The 21,429-nt window shown below is 63.1% G+C and overlaps 3 protein-coding genes across 3 annotated transcripts; 1 reads left to right on the top strand and 2 right to left on the bottom strand.

Moving 5' to 3' along the window:
* Positions 1 to 83: 83 nt before the first annotated feature.
* BTBD19 (BTB domain containing 19) lies at positions 84 to 8,223 on the bottom strand. Its single transcript, XM_052801912.1, has 8 exons — positions 7,838 to 8,223; positions 5,509 to 5,746; positions 5,051 to 5,104; positions 3,443 to 3,502; positions 2,085 to 2,153; positions 1,589 to 1,720; positions 1,234 to 1,359; positions 84 to 1,103 (listed from the first exon to the last, which is right to left on the bottom strand). The coding sequence occupies exons 1-8, from the start codon at positions 8,206 to 8,208 to the stop codon at positions 969 to 971; spliced, it is 1,185 nt and encodes a 394-aa protein (XP_052657872.1). The 5' UTR covers positions 8,209 to 8,223; the 3' UTR covers positions 84 to 968.
* A 1,306-nt stretch (positions 8,224 to 9,529) lies between these two features.
* DYNLT4 (dynein light chain Tctex-type 4) lies at positions 9,530 to 10,657 on the top strand. The gene is made up of 2 exons (XM_052802327.1): positions 9,530 to 9,612; positions 9,971 to 10,657. Exon 2 carries the CDS (start codon positions 9,980 to 9,982, stop codon positions 10,655 to 10,657), a length of 678 nt encoding a protein of 225 aa, XP_052658287.1. The 5' UTR covers positions 9,530 to 9,612; positions 9,971 to 9,979.
* An 850-nt stretch (positions 10,658 to 11,507) lies between these two features.
* On the bottom strand, positions 11,508 to 18,890 carry PLK3 (polo like kinase 3). Its single transcript, XM_052802002.1, has 15 exons — positions 18,711 to 18,890; positions 17,788 to 17,895; positions 17,585 to 17,701; positions 16,997 to 17,126; positions 16,822 to 16,909; positions 16,177 to 16,272; positions 15,272 to 15,467; positions 14,798 to 14,924; positions 14,289 to 14,398; positions 14,092 to 14,209; positions 13,904 to 13,987; positions 13,548 to 13,710; positions 13,291 to 13,420; positions 12,935 to 13,045; positions 11,508 to 12,561 (listed from the first exon to the last, which is right to left on the bottom strand). The coding sequence occupies exons 1-15, from the start codon at positions 18,867 to 18,869 to the stop codon at positions 12,367 to 12,369; spliced, it is 1,932 nt and encodes a 643-aa protein (XP_052657962.1). The 5' UTR covers positions 18,870 to 18,890; the 3' UTR covers positions 11,508 to 12,366.
* Between the last annotated feature and the right edge of the window lie 2,539 nt (positions 18,891 to 21,429).

Below are 21,429 nucleotides of genomic sequence, written 5' to 3'. Positions count from 1 at the left end.
GGTTTATTTTTGTAGTTTGTACAGGCGGTAGTGGGGACCGAAGGTTTATTTTTAAAGAGTAAATATATATATATTATATATAAATTACCTGCTGTGTCTGGCCTTTTCTCCTGGGGGGGGGCACAGCTCAGGGGGGAAGGGGCTTGAGACAGACCCAGCTGTGTGCGCACACGCAATGGGGTGGGCAATGGGGGGGTGTGCACGCTGGGGAGAGGTGTGTAAGAGTGTGTGTGGTACACGGGGGGGCTGGCAGCCTGTTCCCCCCCCCCCCCGGGGCTATCAGGGACTGGGGGATGCTGGCAGGGCTTGGGGTGGGGTTCGGGGGGGGGGGTCACTGGCGCTGGTGCAGGGTGCAGAGATGCCGGGCTCTCCCCTCCCACTTGCCTCCCCCCCCTTCAAGCCCCAGGCTCCCCATCCTGCTCAGCCCCTTCCCCACCGCTGCCATGGCGGAGGGGGGGTTGCGTTGTGCCCCTCTCCAGGCCGATGCCAGTGCTCGCTGCCCGCTGCAGCACAGCCCCGCTGCCGGGGGGGGGCAGCACGGCCCTGGGGAAGGGCCCCAGCACAGGGCCCGGCTTGGGGGGGGGGCAGCAGTGGGGCTGGGAAAGGGGCAACTCATCCTGTGTCCCCATCCCGCAAGGGACCCCTGCAGCCCCGCTACCCCCGGGGTCACTGCCTGGGCTGCGTGTGGCCACCGCAGCGCCTGGATGTCCTCGCAACCACCCCACGGACCAGCTCCCCCCCCCCATAGTCCCTGCACCATTTCTTGGGGTGACCTGGGCATCCTGCCCTGACCCCGAAGCCGTGGCATGGGGCAAAGCGCTTGACTGATGCTCTCGGCCACGGCAGCACCTCCAGCAGTGCCCAGCCCCACAGCCTGCCCCACTGCGGAGCATCTGGCCAGGGGGCACTGCCGCTGCCCGAGCCCCCGGGTTGACCTGGGGGGGGGGAACGACCTCGGCTCTTGGCCCCTACTTGGCATGTGGGTCCAGGTGACGGTGGTGGTCGCGGGGCCTCGTGCCACGCCGGGGCCGGCAGAGGCGGGAGGGCACCCCGCTGCCCTTCCTCAGCGCATGGGACCGCCAGGCTGCCGCGATGCTCTCTGCCTATGGGGTCGGGGAGAGGGATGGGGGCATCAGCATGGCCACAGCGTGGTTCCCCCCCCAAACCCGGCCCTGCAGCATCCTCCAGCCCCAGAGGTCAGCCAGGGCACCCCAAGAAGAGGCAGCAGCTCACCGGGATGAGCAGATCCCGCTGGTTGTGGCTCTCCAGCGTCACCAGCTCGCTGGGTGCCAGCAAGGGCAGGCGCAGCTCCCGCACGGGCAGGGCAGCCACCTCGGGCACCGGGCGCTCCAGGACAGCCTGCCAGCCAGCGAGATATGAAGGATGGGGCTGCTGACGTCCTGGGCACCAGGGGGTGTTTGGAGGGGGGGTGAAACAGCCTCTGTGCCCATCACACAGCCCTGGGATCGGGGACAGGGCGCCCGGGTTCCCTGCCTGGGCTGGTGGGGGTCCAGGCACCCCTGGGTGGTTCTGTCTGGGGGCCAGCCAGGACCACCCCCCCACCCCGTCACTGCCGTGTTGCACTTACCGAGCTGACGTGCGCCCACTCCCGCACAGCCTGCACCAGGTCCAGCTCATCCACAGCCAGGCGGTCGCTGCGCAGCACGCGTGCCAGCACCACGTCGGAGAGCTCGTGGAAGCCCTGTGTCTGCACCACCGCCTGCCAGCACACCGCAGCACCAGGACGCTGGTACCAGGACCCCACACCGCCCCCCCACCTCTATGGGCCATCAGACCCATCCTGGCACCATCCCTGCCTGGTACCCCAGCATCCCCCCACCCATACCCCATCACCTGGCACCCCAGTACCCCCCTGCCAGCCTCTACCTGGCACCCAGCATCTTCTCCCCAAACACCATTTGTTCCCTTTCCTCCCCTGCCCAGCCTCCAGCCACCCCATTCTTAGGGGCCCTGCTCCCCTGCCTCATGCTGTGTCCCCCAGTGTTCCCCATGCCACGTGCCCCCGGTGTTCCCCATGCCCTGGGGTACCCAGTGCCATGCTCCCCCACCGCCCGCAGCCATACCGCGGTGCAGCCCTCAATGAAGGCCAGGCAGTGCTGCTGGAGGTCTGCCTGCCCATAGGTCACCGCAGCCTGTGGGACAACACAGACACCTGCAAAAGGGTCCAGGGCAGGAGGGACCCCCCGCACCAAAGCCTTACAGGGACACGGGCACTCTCAGGGATCCAGGTGAGGTGAGCATCCCCATGCATGGGTGCCACAGTGTGGGTATGGTGGGGAAGGGGCACCAAGGTCCCCTCCTTTCCTGGCCTGCCCCACAGCAAAGGGTTTGGCGGCTTTACCGCCCACAACGGTCACCCAGCCCCACCGTCAGCAGGAAACACCCGATTTTCCACTGCTGCTCAGGACGTCACCCAGCCCTGGGTGGATGAGGGGCCCCGGCATTGCTCTCGCAAGGCCACACTACAGGGACATGGGGCCACCCATCCCCAGGTCTCCTTGTGTGGGCACAGGGCCAGCTTAGGGCCCCCCCCACATGTGCCCCACGTGCCCCATGCCCTGGTGACAGCCCCATGGCTGCCAACCCCACTGCAGCAGGAATTGGGGGTGGTCTCATCCTCCCTCAACCCTACCCAGCGATGCTTGTCCAAGGGCTCGCACTGCCCATCTGGGCACCAGGAGGACACGTCCCTGTCCCCCCGCGGTGGCAGCCCCTGCGTGGGGGTTACTTGGGACCAGCACAGGCAGGGCCAGCGTCGCCTCCCCCTCCATCACGGCAGGGGACCAGTGTTGACGCAAGCAGGGAGGGAAGGCGAGATGTTTTCTTCAGGTTTGTTTTGTTCTGGGGTTTTGGGGTTTTCTGTTTGTTTCCTCTGGGCCAGTTTTAGCTCTGTTTACGCCACGGTGGTCTGGCACCATGTCTGGTGGGAGCTTCTGTGCTCTGGGGCCAGCATCTCGCCTCGAGAGCATCGCTTCGGCCTGAGATGGAACAAATCCCCCTTCTCTGCGGAGCAGCCTTGGTCCCACCAAGCAGCATGGCAGGGCCATTGGGACACCCCCCAAGGCTATTTTAAGGTGTCCCAACCCTCAGCAGGGTTTTTGGGACTGGCCTCAAAACCATGAGAGCTCCCAGAAACCCAGTGCCTCCCTGTTTCAGACAGATGATGGCAAGGCCCTGGCACTGGGGAGCTCTGGCCAGCCCTGCTCAGGGCAGCGTGAGGATATTTCCCTGCCAGGCTGTGGTGGCCCCGGGGTCCCTTGCAGCCCTGGTACAAAGTGCCCAGGAGCTGGCAGGGCAGCTGCTGGGCCACAGGTGGGTAGGAAATTCTGCCCCAATGAGCAGGAGGGTCAGGCCAGCTCCTGCCCCAAAATCGGATGGGTGATTTTTAAGCCTCTGTGACCCCCACTGGGGTCAGACTTACTTGCAGGGCCTCGCAGACCTGCTCCACGCTCAGTGTGTCTTTGATGAACTTGACGCAGAGCTGGAAGACAGACAGGGAGAGGATGGGCAGAGGGGGGACCCAGACCTGCCATTCCCTCCTGCAACTCTCAGCATCCCCTGAGCCCCCAGGACATGGGATATGGGACAAGGGACATGGGGTGGAGGCACCTCCAGCCCCCCAGGGTTTCGTAAGGCAGTGAGGGACTGTGGGATGAGAGCTCTCAGCACGGCCTGTGGGCAGCCAGCCCGGGCACTGATTCAGCCAGGGACCAAGCTTGATGTGACCAAACCCCAGCCCCTGGTGGGTCACCTAACCCTGGCCAGTCATCAGCCATGTTCTGCCATGGGGGACGGCCCTGGTGCCAGCTGCAGTGCACTGGGTGACCGCAGCTTTGCCCAGCCCTGCCTGCCAGCTGCTCTCTGCCTGTGACTGCTGGGGGACCAGCATCTCTGGCTGCAGCCCCCACGCGGGCGATGCAAGTGGGATGCAGCCAGACAGGCACCTCTATTGGGGAGCAGGACCTCTCTCCTGCCCGTCTCAGCTGCCTCTCACGAAAAGGGGCCAGAACCCCTGGGAAACCCAAGAGGATGTGACATGCAGGGAGGAGCTGTCAGCTGGAGGACAAGGGCCCTGAGTCATTGGCAGGAGAGACATGAGGTCACCCAGCAGCTGGGGACACTGCTACGGGCTTCCCCAGCTGTCCTTGGTCAGCCCCTTCCCCTCCACCCTATGCCTCTCCCCGCTGCAGGTCATCCTCCTGTGGATGCATTTGCTGGATGGTGGGGGTGGACTTGTGTGGCCGGGACACTGTGTCACCCTTTTTTGCAACACCCCTTATGTCCCTTCCCTGCCCAGCCAGCTGTTTCACAGCCTCGTGCCACATCTGGGTTGTCCCCACGGGGTGATAGGGCAGGTCCCGTCCCACCGCCCCAGCACACAGCAGCCCACGGTTCCTCAGCTCCTCAGTGAGGTCCTTCCTCAGCGCGGTGGGAAGCGAGGGGAAGTCCGGGCATGAGATGGCAGGTCACGCGATCAGCCTGGCCGTAATTCAGGAATCACTCTGATGACGTGGCCCGGCTGCCCTCCCCAACACCAGGCTGCTCCAGCTCCCTGCCCCCTCCTCGTCCAGCTCCTACCCCTCCTTTTTGCTGCCTTCCCAAGACCTTCCTGCCTGAAGCAGCACCCCCTTGGCAGCACCGTGGCTGGGGTGCTGAGCGCTCCCCAGGACCGGGGCTTTCCCTACGGCATCATCCTGCCAGATGACCGGAGAGCACCCATGGCAATGGCATAGGGGCTTTCCTGCTGCCCTTTGCCATGTGGGAGACGTGAGGCCCCATGCTCTTCCCTGGGATTCCCCAGCCCCTGCAGGGCTCCCAGTCGGTGCTGCACCCCCTCAAGGGGGATCCCACCGGAGATACCCTCTCGGATCGAGAAGCAGGGGCTGAGCCTGCATTGGCCCTGAGTGATGCACCACGGTGCCATCCTCAGAGCCACCTCCAGCCACCAGCCACACAGGGACCATCTTGGGGTGCTCCTCAGCACAGGGGCACTTGGGGACCACCACCCCCAGTCTAAGCAGGGCCGTACCTTGCACAGGTCCTGCAGGCCATACTCCACCGATGAGGTCAGCACCTCCAGCGCCTGCAGGCAAGACAGCCCTTGTGAGCATCAACACGCAGGGCCACAGATGGGCATGGCAGCCCAGGGGCCAAGGGCGTGTATCCTCCTGCCTCCGTGGGAGCTCCCAGGTAGGGCATGAGGGGGGAAGGGGCTGCCACATGGGGACACATGAAGGTGTCCTGCTGTAGTGTCCCCATTCCCAGCATCCAAGGTCTCCACAGCCAGCTGGGGCAGACACATGTGGAACAGAGTGCTCTGGACACTGTGCTGGGCTGAGACCCCACACACTCATTGCACTGTTAGCCAGCCAGAAAGCATCATGCAGAGCATCCCCTCCACCTTCGGCTCCCCAGTAGCTGCAGAGCACCCCCTAACTCTGCATCCCCCCCATGCCCATGGTCCCTGCCAGCCCCATCCCCACTTACAATGTGGCTGTTGAGGGTGACGCTGTTGGTGTAGAGGAACTCGATGACGGCCAGGAAGACCTCGGGCTGCACGTTGCCCAGGATGAAGGGGCCCTGGGGTGGGATGCTGCTAGGAGAGTCCTCACTGCCTGCTGGCCCCTGGCCAAGCATCCCCTGGAAAGCCTGGCAGCGGCACGCCAGCACGCAGCGGTGCGCAAACACCTTCTGCTGCTCCTGGCCCACCACGAATGTCACGTCGCTGTGGGAGAGAGGAGACTGTGAGGGATGGGGTGCCTGGAAAGCCAGGGCACGGGATGCCCTGGGGCTGGGACAGGGCACACAGGCAGGGACCAGCTGGGTACCCATCCCAGCAGGGCAGTGCCTTTTAGTTTTAACCCAGGGGCTTTTCCCAGCAGAGGTATGGAGGAGTCTTTGCTGATGACTCCTTGCGGCTATATGAACGCTGCAGGCGGTGTGAGTAAGATGGGTCCTCTGGAAAGCACAGCCAGCTATGGTGCTGGTACAGATAGCCCTGGGTGCTGGCACAGAGCAGAGAAAGGCCAGGGACAGCTGGAGAAAGTGGCTTTCTCTTTTGGCACAGCAGAGCTGGGGAAAGCACGGCTGCCACCAGGCTCAGCCTCCTTGACTCACGGGAACTGACTCACGGGCTCAGGGATGCGAAGCCTCCAGCATTGCTGCCAGCAGGGCTGGCACTGGCCCTCCCCAGGCCTCTGGGACAGGGCAGCCTGTGGTGCACACTGGGGCATGGGGTCCATCCCGCTGCCCTGGTCCCCCACAGCCCCCCAGCATGGTTCCCCAGCCCCGTGGCCCCAGGAAAGAGAGGCAAGATCGGGGGAAAGGGAGTGGGCAAAGGGCAAGGAGTCTCCAGCCTGTGTGCACCATGCAGCCATGGCCCATCCATCCCCTCCTCCTCTCTTCCTCCATCCCAGCAGGGCGATGAGCACCCAAACTCTAGCTGCCATGAGGCTGTGCACAAACCCATGGCCTGACCCTCATGGTGTCCCACAGGGAGATGGATGTGCCCACCAGAGGGAAGGACACCTGGGTCATCCCACATGTATATCAGGGTACACATGGCTGGGGCATGTGAGCAGAGCCTGACAGGTCTTCCATGACTGCTACTGTAAGGGGGCTGAAATAAACTGTTCCATAGCTATGGTCCACAGACCAAGTGGGGGAAGCAGGGTGAAGGCTGTGGGATGCAGGCTGTCATTATGGGGTGCAAGGTCTCGGAAGCAGGATACAGGATGCAGGCTGCAAGATGCAGGATAAAGGTCGAAGGATGCAAGATGCAGAATGAAGGCTGCAGGGTGCAGGCTGTGGGATGCAGGCTGCAGGAGGAAGGATGTGGGATGAAGGACGCGGGACGAAGGTTGATGGATGCAGAGTGCAGATTTCAGATTGCAGGATGCAGAATGAAGGCTGCAGGCTGCGGGATGAAGGGTGTGGGATGCAAGATGAGAGCAGCAGGATATGGGCTGGGGATGACCAGGTGCTGGCAGCCACTTCCCCACTGCCTGGCACTGTGGCTGGGGAGTTTTCACTGGGATTTCTCTTCTGGGTGGCCAAAATTTCAGCAGGGACAGGGATTTCCTCAGATAGCACTGGCATTTGTGCCAGGCCTCAGCATGAAGCAGGCGAAAAGGACCACACAGCGAGACCGCTACCAGGCAGGCTGTGCCATGCAGTGTAGGTGGGGGGCAGCCAAAGCAGCGGCTCTCCATCTCCACTCCCCGCTCTGCAAGGAGGTGGTAGGGATGCCAGGGGCTGTGACGGGGGCCGGCCGGGCTGCCGCTTGCCCTCTGGGGTGCAGGGAGGCTGGAGATGTCGAAGGAAAGCACCGGTAAGCAGAGGTGGGAAAGGAGCCGAGCACGGGTGGCTGCCCCTGGGGAGCACGGCAAATGCGGTACCCCCACTCCTGGCAAGGGCGGAAGCCCCAGCACAGGATTTAGCCTGGGACGCTGCCTTGTCCTGCGCGCACCATGCCCGGGGACAGAGGGGGTCTGGGTGCACCCAGGGACCTTCCCTCCTCCAGAGAGGGGGTGGCTGTCCCAGGGGGGATGCAGCCGGGCAGCCGTGCGGATGTCGGGGCTGGGGGGGGGGGGGGGAGTGCTGCAAAAGCACCGCGGGGTGCCCCCGGGGTGTGCACAAGCCATGCCTGCCCCGCCAGCTGCCCGGGGCTCCCCACATCGCCCAGGTGCCCCCCACATCGCCCAGGGGCCCCAAACCACCCCCCTGGCAGGGCTGAGGCTGACGGGAAAGCAGCACGGAGCAGGCGCCGGGGGCTTCGGCGTGGTTGGGGGGGGTTGGCGGCCCCTCGGCCCCTCACCTGAACTGGGGGTTGTTGACCAGGGTGCGGAGGGCGGCGGTGAAGGCTGCCGCTTCGCCCTGCAGCCGCGCCGAGCAGGGTCCGGCCATGGGCTGCCTTGGGGAGGGCGGCGGAGGAAGGCGGCGCAGGCAGGCGGGAGGCAGGCCGGCCGGCCTGGGGAGGCCGCAGGGAGGAGGCCGCTGCGCCGTACGGCATGGCGCATTGCTAGGGAAACCTGGCAGGCAGCACTGGGACCAGGCTGCCCGGCTGTCAGGGAGGCAGCGGGAGGGAGAAAGCGGGGGTGGTGAAGCGGTGAAGCCCACCCTTGCTGCCGAGGCGGCTCTGGCTGGGCGTTTGCCAGATGGGATCGGAATGGGGAAGCAGGCCTGCATCTCGGTCCGAGTGGCGTATCGCTGCCGTGGCTCACGGCATGGCCCCGGCACCGCCGGCACGGGGCTTGCCCCCCAGCCGGTTGCTTTGCTGCGGAGGAGCCTGTGGATGGGGCAGGTGGGGGTGAAGGGAGGCAGGCGGCTGGGATTTTGAAAAAGGCAACACATGCACAGGTTAAACGAACAAAGATCACCCCCACCTCCGCATGCACAGTCCCCACGGAAAGCCGCTGGGCATGGCTGGGTCCCCGGCCCCGGCAGTGGAGCAAACTCGAGCCCAGTGGGGAGATCTGCCTCCTGAAACGGCAAAAGCCTTCTCTCCTGCCGATGCTCCAGGCCAAAGCCCTGCAGCTCTCATGTCTGCTTAGGACACAAGCGATCACAGGCAGGAAAAAGCATAACCAGCCTTGCCCAAGCCCAAACCAAGTGCTGTGCCAGGGGATGCCCCATCCCTTTTTTCACAAGCCTGGCTGGCTCTGAGCAGCCCACGGACAGGGACGCAGGGAAGATGCCCACGGAGGGACCCACTTCGCTTGCCAGTGGCAGTGGGAGGGAAAGGGAGGAGCAGGACCCGCAGCCGATGGCAGCACCCCGAGGGAGCGGGGTCCAGCTGCCAGCGCGCTTGGCAGCGCTAGTCAGCGGCAGGCTATAAATACCTTTGACGGGAGATAGAAACACAAAAGCCGTCTCCACTTTCCTCAAATAGCTCGGCAGCTGGACTAGACAAAGGCACATTGACGGGGCAGCCGTGGCGTACCAGCTGGGCTGGGCTCCGCCGTCGGAGAGAAACCCCGCTTGGGGTCAGGAGCCCCCAGCAAACCTGCCCTTGGGCCAGGGCATTGCGGCAGCAGGGTCCCCAGCATGTGGCAGGGCTGTGTTCAGCGGGTGCCCACCCATCAACACTCTCCCTTGGTGCAGGGGGGATAAGTACCTGAAGGATGCAAACCTGTGGGTAAAATCAAGCTGTTGGAGGTCCCAGCTCTGGTGCAGCCTATGGTTGGGGTGCAAAGCGGTGATCACAGTGTCTGTTCTCCACCCCCTGCTCTTCCTTTCAACACCAGCAAGCATTTTTCAGGGCTAGCAGGGAGCAGCTGAGGTTGGAGGGCACATGCTCCAAGCGACCGTGTCCCTGTGCTGGCACAGCTGGAAACGCAGACAGGACAGGAGTGGAAGAGGACAGGGCTGTCCAGGAACCAGGAAACGAGGAGTTACAGGAGCCATGCCCCAGAGCAGCCCTGGAGAGCTACAGTGTCACGTAGCAACACTTCATGCTTCAGGAACACAACAGGTTTAGCCCTGCTCACTGTGACTTGTGGCACCAAGGTTGGTCCTGGCCAGCTGGGAACACAACATCAGCTGGAGACAAGTCCCCTGGGTTTACCCCAGCAAGGCAGGAGTGGGGCTGGGGTAAGTGTGGGACCAGATGCAGGCAGGAGGGCTGGGGAGGCTGGAGGGGAAGGAGCCGCTCACCTGTAGCAGGGGGAAAGGCTGAGGAGGAGAGAGCAGGGGGTTGGATGGACCATGTGTGGCTGAGCTGGATCAGCCCCAGCTGGCCAAGGCTGCTGGGGATGGAGGTGCTGGAGAAGGGAAGGCAGCTGCCGCAGTCCCCCCAGCCCTTCTGCATCCAGCCCCACAGAGACCCGCATGCCAGGAGGCATGGGATTTGCAGGGGCCAGGGAGAAGCAAAGCGGAGAGACAGTGGGTTAGAGAGACTGGGGGACAACCCACCTCCCCCCTGACATTCAAAGCCACCTCTCCTTTCCAGGCCACCCATATGGCTGAGCAGCTGTCCCCAGAGATGGCCCTGCCAGCCCAGGTGACAGCTGCAGACAACACTGAAGCCCCTCTGCTCCGGGCCACCCGCCGTGGCTCCCAGCCCCCAGCCCCAGCACGGAGCACCGAGGAAGGCAAACCACCGCTCCTGCCCTCCCGCCGCAGCTCCATCCTCAGCACCCTCCCAGCACCCCTGGCCAGCCGCCGCAGCTCGCTCGGGGCAGCCCCGGGGGGCAGGCGCCCCTCCATCGGCCCCTGGATGCTCCACAGCCGCGTGAGCTTCTCTGGGCTCCCCCTTTTCCAGCCCATCCTCAAGACGCGCCTTGAAAACACTTACAGGATGGGGCCGGACGAAGGCTGCAAGTTCAACGCGGGGCGGGTGCAGCGGGTGCTGGAGGGGACCCTGGCCAGTGCCCTGGGGACCACGGTTTACAGCCCCCAGGGCAGCGCCCTGCTAGCCCAGAGCCTGGCTGAGCTGCTGCAGAACCAGGTGAAGGAAGTGGTGCCACCCCGCTACAAGCTGGTCTGCCATGTGCTGCTGGGCCAGCAGGGCCAGCAGAGCCTGCTGGTGGCCAGCCGGGCACTGTGGGACCCTGAGAGCGACAGCTTTGCCTCTGCCACCTTCTCCAATGCCTCCCTCTTTGCTGTGGTCACAGTGCATGGGGTCTACTTTGAGTAACACCTGCCTCTCCCTCCACCCAGTCTTGTAGAGCTACAGGGGGAAAACAGCTGAAATAAAGAGGCTTGCTCCAGCTGCGGCTCATACATGGAGTCTTTGGCCATGGTACACACAGGGAGCAAGGCATGGACACACCTCAGTGCCCTGATGCTCGCTATAGCCCCCAGCCTGGGCTCACACCCATGCTGTAGCTTCCAGTACCACAATTTGCAAGCAGAGCCAAGCTGCAGCAAATGCAAGCCAAAAGGCTGCGTTACCCTGGAGCAGGCAGCTGCCCAAGGTCATGCTACAGGGAGCAGCTCAGCCTGCTTCCCACAGCACAAGCTGCTCACAGGCAGATTGATTACACCAGCACTGGGGAAGGAGGTAACAGATCACCTTCAAAGCAAGCTCATGGAGCAGATTAAAGTCCCTCCTCTTTCCTGGCTTCATTCCCAGCTCCTATCCCATCACACCAGGTGTCATAATGCAAGGACCCAGGCACCCCACCCAGCCCCTGGGCCACAGCCCCTGCCTTCTCCAGCTCAGCAGAAGCATGAGAGCAACTGGGTTTGGTCTAAATGCAGAGACACTTGGGAATGAGAGTTTGGCAGCAGCAAGGAGAAGCTGAGGCAGCCCCGGGGCTCCACAGGCATCAGCAAGAGCTAACTCTGCCCCTCCTGCCAGCCCCGGGAAGGGCAGTGGAGGTACCACATGGGCTCCTCACCCCCATCCTGCCTTCCTGACCCTGTCCCCCAGCAACAGCCAGTGTCAAGAGGGGTCTTGCCTGGCAGGCAGAAGCAGCCCTGGAGCAAGGATGATGGGGAAGCTGAAATCCTTTTGTGACCCCAGCTCCAAGCAAGGCAGACAGTTTGCCCTTATACAAATAAATTTTTATTGAGGTGAGTCAGGGACAGGGGAGCTGCACATGGACAGACCAACAGGAAAATAAATAATTCCATATAAATAAGATACATAAATAGTCCCACACAGCAGACTGCCTTGAAACAAGAAACCTCCCTGGGTCCCAGCGAGACAAGGGCTTCCTCAGGCAAGCCCTCAGATTCCCCCCCCTTATCAAACCTCAACTTGTACCAGACAATTCACAATTTGGGAGCATACAGGGCACAGCTGGGCCCAGCACAGCCCCCTCCTTAGTGTAGCAGTTGTGGAGTGGCATACACCAGCCCACACAGCCCCTGGCAGGGCAGGCAGTGCCCTTCACCCCTGTCCACTCCTGGGAAGGAGTTTTTCCTACCCACAGCAGCCAAGCCTTGAGGTCAAGGCTGTGCCAGTCCTCTCCAGGCCATGGAGAGGGTCTGTGCAGCTGGTGCATCACCTTGGGCAGGACAGCCGAAGCCCCCACTGCAAGCAGCTGCCAGCCAGGGCAGGCTGGAGCACCAGGTCACAAACAAGGCACAGCCAGCCCCAAACCTGGCTGCAGGGCACTCACCCACCACCTCCCTGTGCCACCCCAGTCCACTCCACCAAGACCAGCACAACCAGAGCAGGAGCTGTCAGTGGGAAGACAGTGATTGCCCAGAGCCAGGGAGCAGCAAGGATGTCCAGACCTGCTGCTGTAACCACATCCACATGTCAGTCCAGAGTCCAGCTGAGCACTGGGATACAGGGTGCCCAGGTGGGCAGCCAGCACCACAACATACCTCCCATCCTGTGGGAGGGCAGGGGGAGACCTCTACATCCAGAGAAGGTCCCCCCAAGGTCCCATGCTAGGCCTCAGCCCGTTCTTGGAGGAGCTTGAGGATGTATCTGAGGCGGCGGTGGAGCTCAGGAGAGCAGCCCAGCTCCTGGATGCTGCACAGCTTGTAGGTGTAGGAGTTGCGTTCCCGGTTGATGTAGGTGACAAGGCAGGAGTGGTCAGGCTTGCTAATGATCACCTTGGTGTGGTCATTGTAGAAGTTCACCTAGGAGACAGGTTGGGCTTGGTTTAACCCACACTTCCCGCGGCATGTCGGGAGCCAGGATGGAGCCACGCTTCCTGCCTCAACCCGTTCCTCCTCCCTGACCTGCCCAGGAGCATCCCCACTCCACGCCCCACAGCAGGAACGCACCAGCCCCAGCACCGGGGCAGACAGGAGCGGCTGACTGAAGTGTCATGTCCCCCATGGGCTGGACAAGCTGCACCAGCAGCTCCAGGCACTAGAGTAGCATCCTGCACCCACAGCTGTTTTTCACAGCTGAACCTTGCATTTGGGCTGTGGCAGACGAGATCTGACACAGGCCAGGAGTCCCCCACTGGCCTCCTCCTCACAGGGGTCTGGGCATCTCCACACATACCTGGAGGGTGCCACTGCTGAAGAGCATGAGCAAGGCTTGGTCAGTCTTCACCCACTGCAGGAGGAGCAGGGCCGGCTGCCCGAGGTCATCTGTGCTGGGCAAGTCACCTCCCTTGGAGAGAAGGGTCTGCATAAGCCGCTGGTCCCATACACGGGAGCACTGCCACCAGCATACACACAGCCAAACCTGGAGACACCCCCAGTGGGGTCCCCACTCCCAGGACACGGCTCTCTAGGTGTCCACCTGACCGCAGCCTGTGAGCTGGGCGTCCCACAGGCCCAAGCAATGTGGTCAAGCCACGACCCAACATTCCACCCACCCATGATCCCAGCCCACCCCAGGGCCCCAGCACCCACCTTCATGAGATGCTGCTCCATGTAGGATGCAAAGTAGCGCAAGACACTCATCTGTCCCTGCAGCTGCTCGGGGATGGCGGCCACAGAGAAGACAAGGTGTTTGCTGTTGGTCGGGTTGTAATGCACAGTCCTGGGAGGGAGCAGAGCATGAGCTTTGGGGCCATCCAGCACCAAACCCACCCCTGGCACAGCCTCCTCTTGCCCCTTCCCACCCAAGGGGCTTCCCCAAAGACACCAGCCCCTTCCCCACCACTTACCTGTGGTTGGGGGAAAGCGTCATGTGCGTGCCGTTGTTGAAGAGGACCCCGATGCTGCGGTTGGAGAGCTGGTAGCCAAAGCCATACTTGTTGGAGTAATCCACCCACTTGCTCACCCAGACAAAGTGCTCATGGCGGGCCAGGGAAGCTGGGTTTTTCTCCGCTGGTGGAGGAGAGGGGGTGAGCAGAGCAGGCAGTTGGCCCCTGCCCACCTCACCTCCCCAGCGGGGAGCAGACCCCCCGCAGCAGGCTCTGGGCGGCATTTAAGGTACACCAAATAGCAGCCATGCCTTCATCCCATGGGGAAGGGGATGCACAGCACCCTGTCCCATCCCAGAGCAGTCCAACTGGTTTACCTAGGGGCATGGAGGAGAGGCAGGTCCGCAGGAGCTGGACAGCTGACTCGATGATGGCAGAGGCAGTGATGCAGTCTTCAAAGGCTGCAGAGAGAAGATGACAGGCTGAGTCAGCCGGCCCCGCTATCAGCCAGGGCAGGACGGGAAGCTTGGGGCAGGCTGGGGTGGCCTGGGCAGGTATTGCTCACCCTCACAGCTGCTGGCCATCGTCCCCCGGATGGAGGGGGACACAGACTTGTGAGATGTCTCCTCCACCACTGTCTCCACGGGGCTGGAGCTGGCGCTGCGGCATGATACGGGGGTGGCCTGCAGAGATACCTGGCTTTATCACCTTCCTGCCTGCTCCCCCAAGGAGGGGTGCACACAGGCTCGGGGACATTCTCACCTCATTCCCTTCCACGGTTTTATAGCTCATCTGCCGGCAGATAGAGGTCTTCATCAGCCCAGTGACCAGCTTGGAGATGTCATCCTTGTCCTCCAAAGAGCCCTTCTTGGCTGAGGAGAAAGCAAGCAATGAGCACGCTGCTGAGCGCAGGGGGGTGGGGACATCTGGGCCACCTCTCCCAGAAGCTCAGCTCTCCCTCATCTGCTCCCATGCCCACAGTGGTGAGGATGGTGTCAAGCAGCTGCCTCCCGCTTTCACTTCCCAGTTCTCATGCAACACAGGGCTTCCAGGAGGAACTGCCCCCGTGGGTTGCAGCACAGCATCCGCTCTCCAGGCGCACACCCATGCCAGGCCACCAGCAGCCAGAAGGGCAGGGGCACACCCAGCTTGTGCTGGCCCTGGGCTGGGGGTCCACAAAGACCCATCAGGAGGTCTCTCCAGGAGATAGGACCCACTTCTCCTTGGAGGAAGGGTCACCCAGAGGCTCCTGGGCAAGGGCATGGACTCACCCTTGGGTTTCTTCTTCCCAAAGAGTGTCTTGGTGACTTTAGCGAACAGACTCTTTGCTGAGTTGGGGGGACTCAGCTCTGGAGCCATCACACAGCTGCTGGGAGGGAGCTTCTCAGGCGTGTAGCCCTGCAGAGAGGTCAAGGCAGAGGTTTGGTTTCCACAGCCCACGTGCTCCAGGCAGAGCAGCTGCCTTGGGCTGACCGCAGTCCCTCACAGCCCTCCTGACAGCCAGCTTGCATTTCCATCAAGCCTTGGCCCCACGACTGGAATTAATATGGGAAATTGTCCATGTTATAGGGACAGGGCAGCAAGAGCACACCGGATCCCTCAGCTCCTCTGGCTGGCATTTAGGCAGGACAGCGGCTGCTTGCTTTGAAGGACAGAGACTTGGGCTCCAAGGACCACACCCTGCACACCCCCAAAAGCCTCATCCCACCCAGAGAAAGGTCAACAGCAGACTCCCACCCGCTCACCTTGAAGAACTCATGGTCCAAGATCTCCTCGAGGGTGAGGCGGTCCTGGGGGTTGCGTCTGAGGATGCCAGCGATGAGGTGCTTGGCAGGCAGGGAGAGGAAGGCAGGGAGGGTGTACTCCACCTGCTTGATACACCTGTAGGTCTCCTTGAGGTCAGAGGTCTCAAAGGGAGGGTTCCCACACAGCAGGGTGTACCTGGGAGGGGACACACGTGCCACCGTCACATCCCTGCCAGGCTTGTGACTCAGCAGCACTTAAAGCAAGGAAGTTATTGGCATTTGGCCGGCCACACCTGACCGGGAGCACCACTTCCAGCCCGGGCGGCCGCGCTGACATCCGGCCACGCTTCCTCCTAGCAACTGTTTAGAGCAACAGGCGAGGAGCCCTGGGGAAGGGGAGAGAGCTGGCAGGCGAAGGCCACCCTCTGCCACCGCCACTCTCACCCCTGCACGGCCACCAGGGTGGAAAGTGGGGCAGGAAGCTTGCGGGCAGCGGCCGGGCAAGGGGCTGGATGCGCCGAAGCAGCACAGCGATCGCTCCCCCAACAGAGCGGCAGCAACCGCCAGCCACTGAGATTTTCCGTTGTTTATCAGGTTTGCGAGGCGGTCAAGCCTGCTTTGAACCGGAGCCGAGCGTGGCACGAGAGCGCCTGCCCTTCGCAGCTCCCGCTCGCGCAGCCATCGGGAGCAGCATCCCGGGATGGCGGGCAGCACCCACTCCAAAGCGGGGCTGGGCAGGATCCAGCCGCTTGTTCCCCTTCCCCTGCTTTTTGGCAACCGCTGCAAAGCCACGAGGCAAAGCGCAAGAGGACTTCCTCATCGGGGCTGCTCCACAGCCCGGCTCTCCCTCAGCCCGCGCAGGCAAGGCTGCCCGGACCCCTCCCCACCCAGCAGCACAGACTTACATGACACAGCCCAGAGACCACACGTCCGACTCTGGCCCATGGCCCTGCCTCAGCAGCACTTCTGGGGCCAGGTAGTTGGGGGTCCCACATATTGTCCTGTGGGGCAGAGCGCCAGGTCAGCGCATGCTCTGTATCCCCTCGCAGACAGCCTCCCCCGCTCCAAGCCCTGGGATTTAGATTGCAGCCTGTCCTCCCCCCTCCATTTCGCTCTTTGTGGCCCAAAGCCCCCCTCCATCTACAAGGAGCCCCACACAGACTCCCCCCCTCTCCAGCTCCTGGGGGTCAGGAGCAGCTGCTCCTGGGGAGCCATTGGGAAGAGCTTGTCCTAGAGCCGCGGAGGAACAGAGCCTTTGTGTCCCGGCCCGTGCAGCCGGCAGGGCAGCCAGGCAGGCACAATAGCAATAGTCAGCACATTGTTCTCCCCGACGGCTGCGAGCTCACTCCTGAAGGAGCCACAAAGCCCCCAGCCCCCTCGCCTTGCCTGCAGCTGGGGCAGGAATCCCTCCCCCACCCCAAGAAGGGGCCCTAAGGCTTGTCCTCGCCAAGCCAAGAGGGACCACTCACCCCCCCACCCTCCTGGGAAGCTGCAGGAGGAAGAAGAGTGAAACCTCAGAGGGCCCTGGAATAGGGAAACCTCAAACTCACTTTTTCTTCTGGTCAGAGATATCCTGGCAAGCAGCTAGCCCAAAGTCCCCCACTTTCAGCTCCATGTTTTCATTGATGAAGAAGTTGCCTACAAGCCAAGGGCGATGTGTCACCACAAGTCCCTCTGGGGCAGCTCGCTCCCCACATGGCGCCCTGCCTCGACCACAGCACTCACCGAGCTTGAGGTCTCTGTGCAGGATGCCCTTGAGGTGAAGGTATTTCAAGCCTGAGATGATCTGTTTGAGGTAATAGCGCACTTCGGGCTCCAGCAGAGTATGGCGGGCCTTCCAGATGTGGGCCAGGGACTGCAGAGGGAGAAAAGGCAGCTTGGTGACGGCAGGCAGGGAGAACAGGCAGCCCTGCTGACTAGGCATGGGGCAGGCAGGGTCAAAGCCAGTTCTTCCAGAAGCTGCACATCCACAAATAATCCTCCTTCCACAGCCATGACCTCAGCAGACTCCCCACACAAGGCTGGAGGTTGCTCAGCACAGCCAGGGGAACCACTGGATTTATGGTGGCCTCACCAGGAGCTAAAGATGCCAACAAGAGCAGGCAGCCCAAGTAGGACAGGCAGCCAGTGCTGTCCCCAGTGCCATGCGAAACCGCACAGCTTGTGGCTGACCTCAGAGGGTGTGACAGAGCAGGCAGCAAGGCAGCCCAGGAGAAGGAGCATGCTAACAAAGCACCTCAGATAAGACCTGCTCCAATCAGCCACGGCTCTGTTTAGGAGATCCTTTGGCAGGGAGGCCACACCAGCGCTCACCTTCCTACTGCAGTGTTCCAGGAAGATGTAGATGCTCTCTGTGTCCTCGAAGTAGTGGGAGAACTTGACGATGTGCTTGTGGTGCAAGTCCCGGTGCAGCTCGATCTCGTTAGTGATCTGAAAGGGAGCAGTGGTCCTGGGTGAGCACAGGACGCCTGCTGCACCCTGCCAGCCCAGTGCCCCACCAGCCCCACAGCACCCACCTTCTCCCGCTGGTGGGGTTTAGCCACCCGACTGTGAGGAATGACCTTCACAGCATAGGTTTTGTTGCTGGAGAGGTCCGTCATTTCATAACATCGTGCAAACCCACCCTGCAAGGGAAGAGGTGGTTACAGATGGGTGAGAGACAGCTCTTCGCCCCTGCCTACCAAGCCTCCTCCTCCTCCTCCGTTCCCTTGCAGCACAGCCCGGCGAGCGTCACACGCTCCCTCCTGCTGCGTCGCCCACTAAGATCTGAACTATGATGCTCTCAACCAGGGATTTTCTTCACCCAGTTCCTGTAAAACCTCCAGGGCGTTTTTCCTCCCCCCTTGGCCAGACTCCGCATCTTTCCACATGACAGATCAACCTGGAAAGTCCTGCGCCGGGCAGGGAGCCCGGGGACCGAAGGCCACGGAAAGGCCGCTCCATGGAGACAGGTTTTTCCTGCCGTGATGTCAGCCTCCAATCTGCACACTCAGCCGCCGAGCCCGCTCGGGCCGGGCTGGGAACCGGCACCCACCTCCCACACACGCCGCTGGCAGCGGGAGGAAAAGTTGCGTGTGACGGAGCGGCGCGGGCCGGCACCCCTGGGAACCGGGGCACCCGCCGGCCCACGCACGCCCCGCGGGGCGCCCCGAAACCGATGCGTCTCCGATAGCCGGCAAGGCATGCAGCCAGGCCGGGTGATTCACAGCTTCCAGCGCTGTTGCGGACCCGCCGGGAGAGGCGGGGAGGGCGGAGGCGGCGTGCGGCGGCCGAGGGGCCGCATCCAGCCCCGGGGCCACCCCGTGGCGGCGGAGGGTGTGCGGGGGGGGGGGGGTCGGGCAGGCGCGCAGCCCCCCGCCCCTCCCAGCCCCACTCAATCCGGCACGCCGCGACCGGTGCCCCCCCACGGCGGCTCCCCCTCCCCCCAATTCCCCGGTACCTTTCCCAGCAGGCGGCCCTTGCAGTAGGAGCGACCGGAGACCGGGTCGGTGATGATGCGGGTGGTCTCGGCCGCGCGGGGCGGGGGCGCGGGCGCCGGGGCGGGCTGTGCGGGGAGGCAGGCGGCGGGGAAGGGGGGGAAGAGGCCGGCGGGCTCCATGGCGGGCGCGGGAGGAGAAGGAGAAGGCTCCGCGGGGCTGAGGCTGATCCGCCGCCACCGCCGGGCCCCGCGCACGTGGCCCCGCCGCCGCGCGCTACCGCTGCCGCCCCGGGAATCCCGCCGGCTTTATCAATAGGCGCGCTGACGTCATCCCCGTAGCCCCGCCCCCCCTGGCGGCCCCGCCCTGTCCTTTAAAGCGACCGCCGCACGGGGATAGGCGGGGGAGAGGGGGTGGGTGTGGGAAGGGGCGGTGGGGTTCTACGCGCCCACCGGCAGTCCTTTACCTGCCGTGACCCGGGAGGGGAGTCCAGCCACGGCCCTGCTGCCTCCACCGCACAGGCCCCTCCCCCCCCATACACACACAGCACCCTCCCCGGGCACCCCATGCCCCCTCCCCTAGACACAGAGACCCCCGCAGACAGGGATCCCCCTGGACACAGGGTTCCCCCATAGACACGCAGAGACCCCTCCTCAGCTGCCTCTCCTCTCTCCCGAGACATGCAGAGCCCCTCCCCACACACATTCCTAAATACACACACCCACTCACATGACACCTCCCCTCACAGAGGTGACCAGCTTGTGTCACACGACCTCCTCGGGGACTGGGGGCCCCACACCCACACCCCACGGAAAGGCTGTGGCCAGGGTGGGATTTCAAAGCCCAAGTGTTTGCTGTGTGCCCTGCCCCCCCCCATGCCAAACGTGGATGCAGACGGACACCCCCCTGGAGCCCCTCACTCTGTACCAGGGGCTGGGGAGGGGGGTTACAGCCCACCCCAGGTGGGGTGCTGGGGACGTAGGGGACAGTGGAAGATGCAGGTGAGCTCCGTGGCCGGACCGTCCCCTGGGTAGGTGTCCCTTGGCCACGCTTTGCCCCGGCTCCATCCCAGCCCTGTGCCCCAGTGACCCTCAAACAGCCCCAAAAGGTCAGTCCCCTGCGGCTGCCCACGGTGGCCAGTCCAGGACTGGGGACCCGCAGGACTGTCCCACTGAGGACCTCCATCCTTGCCCCTCAGCACCTGGGCACCCCGTCCTGGGCTTCCTGGGGGCTCTGGTGGTGCAGGGTGGGCCTGGCTGTGCTGGCCGGGGTGTGCGGTGGTGTCCAGGCAGTGTGCCATGGCGGTGCTGCTCTCTAATGGCCATGAGGAGGACACGTCTCTGTGTCACCCGAAACAGGTCATGCGGGGCATCTCTCTCTCCCCACGGGCATGGGATCCGGCAGAGGTGGCTGCAAACCCACGGCCCCCCATGAGCCTGGAGCAGCAGCATTGTGAAAGCCCCTCAAAAGCAGATCCTGCTGCCCTTCCCCTGCTCCATACTTGCACACAAGGTAACTGTGTGTACATCCCTTGCTCTGTGCCTCAGTTTCCCCACTCTGCACTCCACCTCTGCTTCCCTGGGAGAGCTCAGAGCTCTGGTCACAGATGATGGATTTGCTCCTGAATATGCTGAAGTTTTTGCATGAGTACTCCCAGCCAAACAGCCCTGTGCTTCACAGCACAGCCCCTGTGGGGGGAGTTAACCCCTTTTTTTGCTGCAGGAAAGCTGAGCAAAAAAAAAAAGCTGAGCTGCATGGAGAGAGGAAACGAGCCAGATCCGTTGACTTTTTTCTCAGGTTTCCAGCTTTTGCAGAGGAAATACGTGCAAACCCACCACCCAGCAGCAAACACGCTCCAGGAGCAGGCAGGGAGGCTGCTGCCTCTTGGGGGGACGCTGCCTGTTTCCACCAGGGCCCCAGGGGCTCCCCGGGGCGCGGGTGGCGTCACGGGGCAGCACTGGTTTTCCGACAGAGGCCCCGGCTTGGCTGTGGGGAGGTCCCCGGGCAGAGCTGAGTCAGCGTCTGGAGTCAGCGTGTGGGTGGAGGCACCCAGGGGTGCGGGGAGGCCCCGGGGCACCTGCCTGGGGGTGGCGGGATGACCTGCCCGGGGCTTGCCCCGGGGTCCCCCGCAGAGGCACAGCGGGGACCAGCGAGGGCTGAGAGCTGCCGGCTCGACTCCTGCTCCCCGCTGGCTCCAGGCGAGTCCTTGGGCCGGGTTTGGGGGCATGGACGGGTCTGGGGGCATGGACGGACCCCACAGCCCATGTCCCACCAAGGCTGAGGAACCTCCTCTCCAAGAGGGATGGAGCGCGGGAGCAGCCCCCCTTCCACCTGCAGCTGGGGTCTGTGGTGATGCAGAGCATCGCAGCCGGGGTTTTTCCCATCACCGAGCCGGGGTGGTGGGAGGAAGCGTGGTTTAACATCAACAACCTGCCCAGCCTGGGGAAGGGGAGGCTCTGGGGCGAGCTCCCGTCTGCCTGCAGCTATTTAGATGGAGTTACAGTAAAAGGGAGCCAGACTCTTTGGGGAGGCGTACAGCGAAACCAGGACAGGCACCCGATGCCAGTTGCATCAAGGGAAATTCCATCTAGATACTGGGAAACATTTTTTCCCCTGTAAGCATGGTAAAATAATACAGGAGCCCAGAGAGGCTGCAGGATCTCTGTCCTCTACAATACTCACACCTGACCTGGTCCCCCCCAAGGTCTCCCCACCCTCACAGTATTCAGTGATGCTCAGCTG

The sequence above is a fragment of the Harpia harpyja genome, chromosome 11, assembly GCF_026419915.1.
Source record: "Harpia harpyja isolate bHarHar1 chromosome 11, bHarHar1 primary haplotype, whole genome shotgun sequence".
In the NCBI taxonomy this organism is placed as follows: domain Eukaryota; kingdom Metazoa; phylum Chordata; class Aves; order Accipitriformes; family Accipitridae; genus Harpia; species Harpia harpyja.
The sequence above is the reverse complement of the archived record's forward strand: the minus strand, read 5'-3'. Positions and strand labels throughout refer to the sequence as shown.

Coding starts and splice junctions, on each gene's coding strand:
- BTBD19 (XM_052801912.1), bottom strand. CDS start 8,208: ATGCAGGCCTGCTTCCCCATTCCGATCCCATCTGGCAAACGCCCAGCC. Junction 5,747..7,837: donor GTCAACAACCCCCAGTTCAG/GTGAGGGGCCGA, acceptor TCTCTCCCACAG/CGACGTGACATTCGTGGTGG. Junction 5,105..5,508: donor TCACCCTCAACAGCCACATT/GTAAGTGGGGAT, acceptor TCTTGCCTGCAG/GCGCTGGAGGTGCTGACCTC.
- DYNLT4 (XM_052802327.1), top strand. CDS start 9,980: ATGGCTGAGCAGCTGTCCCCAGAGATGGCCCTGCCAGCCCAGGTGACA.
- PLK3 (XM_052802002.1), bottom strand. CDS start 18,869: ATGGAGCCCGCCGGCCTCTTCCCCCCCTTCCCCGCCGCCTGCCTCCCC. Junction 17,896..18,710: donor AGGGCCGCCTGCTGGGAAAG/GTACCGGGGAAT, acceptor CTTCCCTTGCAG/GGTGGGTTTGCACGATGTTA. Junction 14,210..14,288: donor AAACCGTGGAAGGGAATGAG/GTGAGAATGTCC, acceptor GTATCTCTGCAG/GCCACCCCCGTATCATGCCG.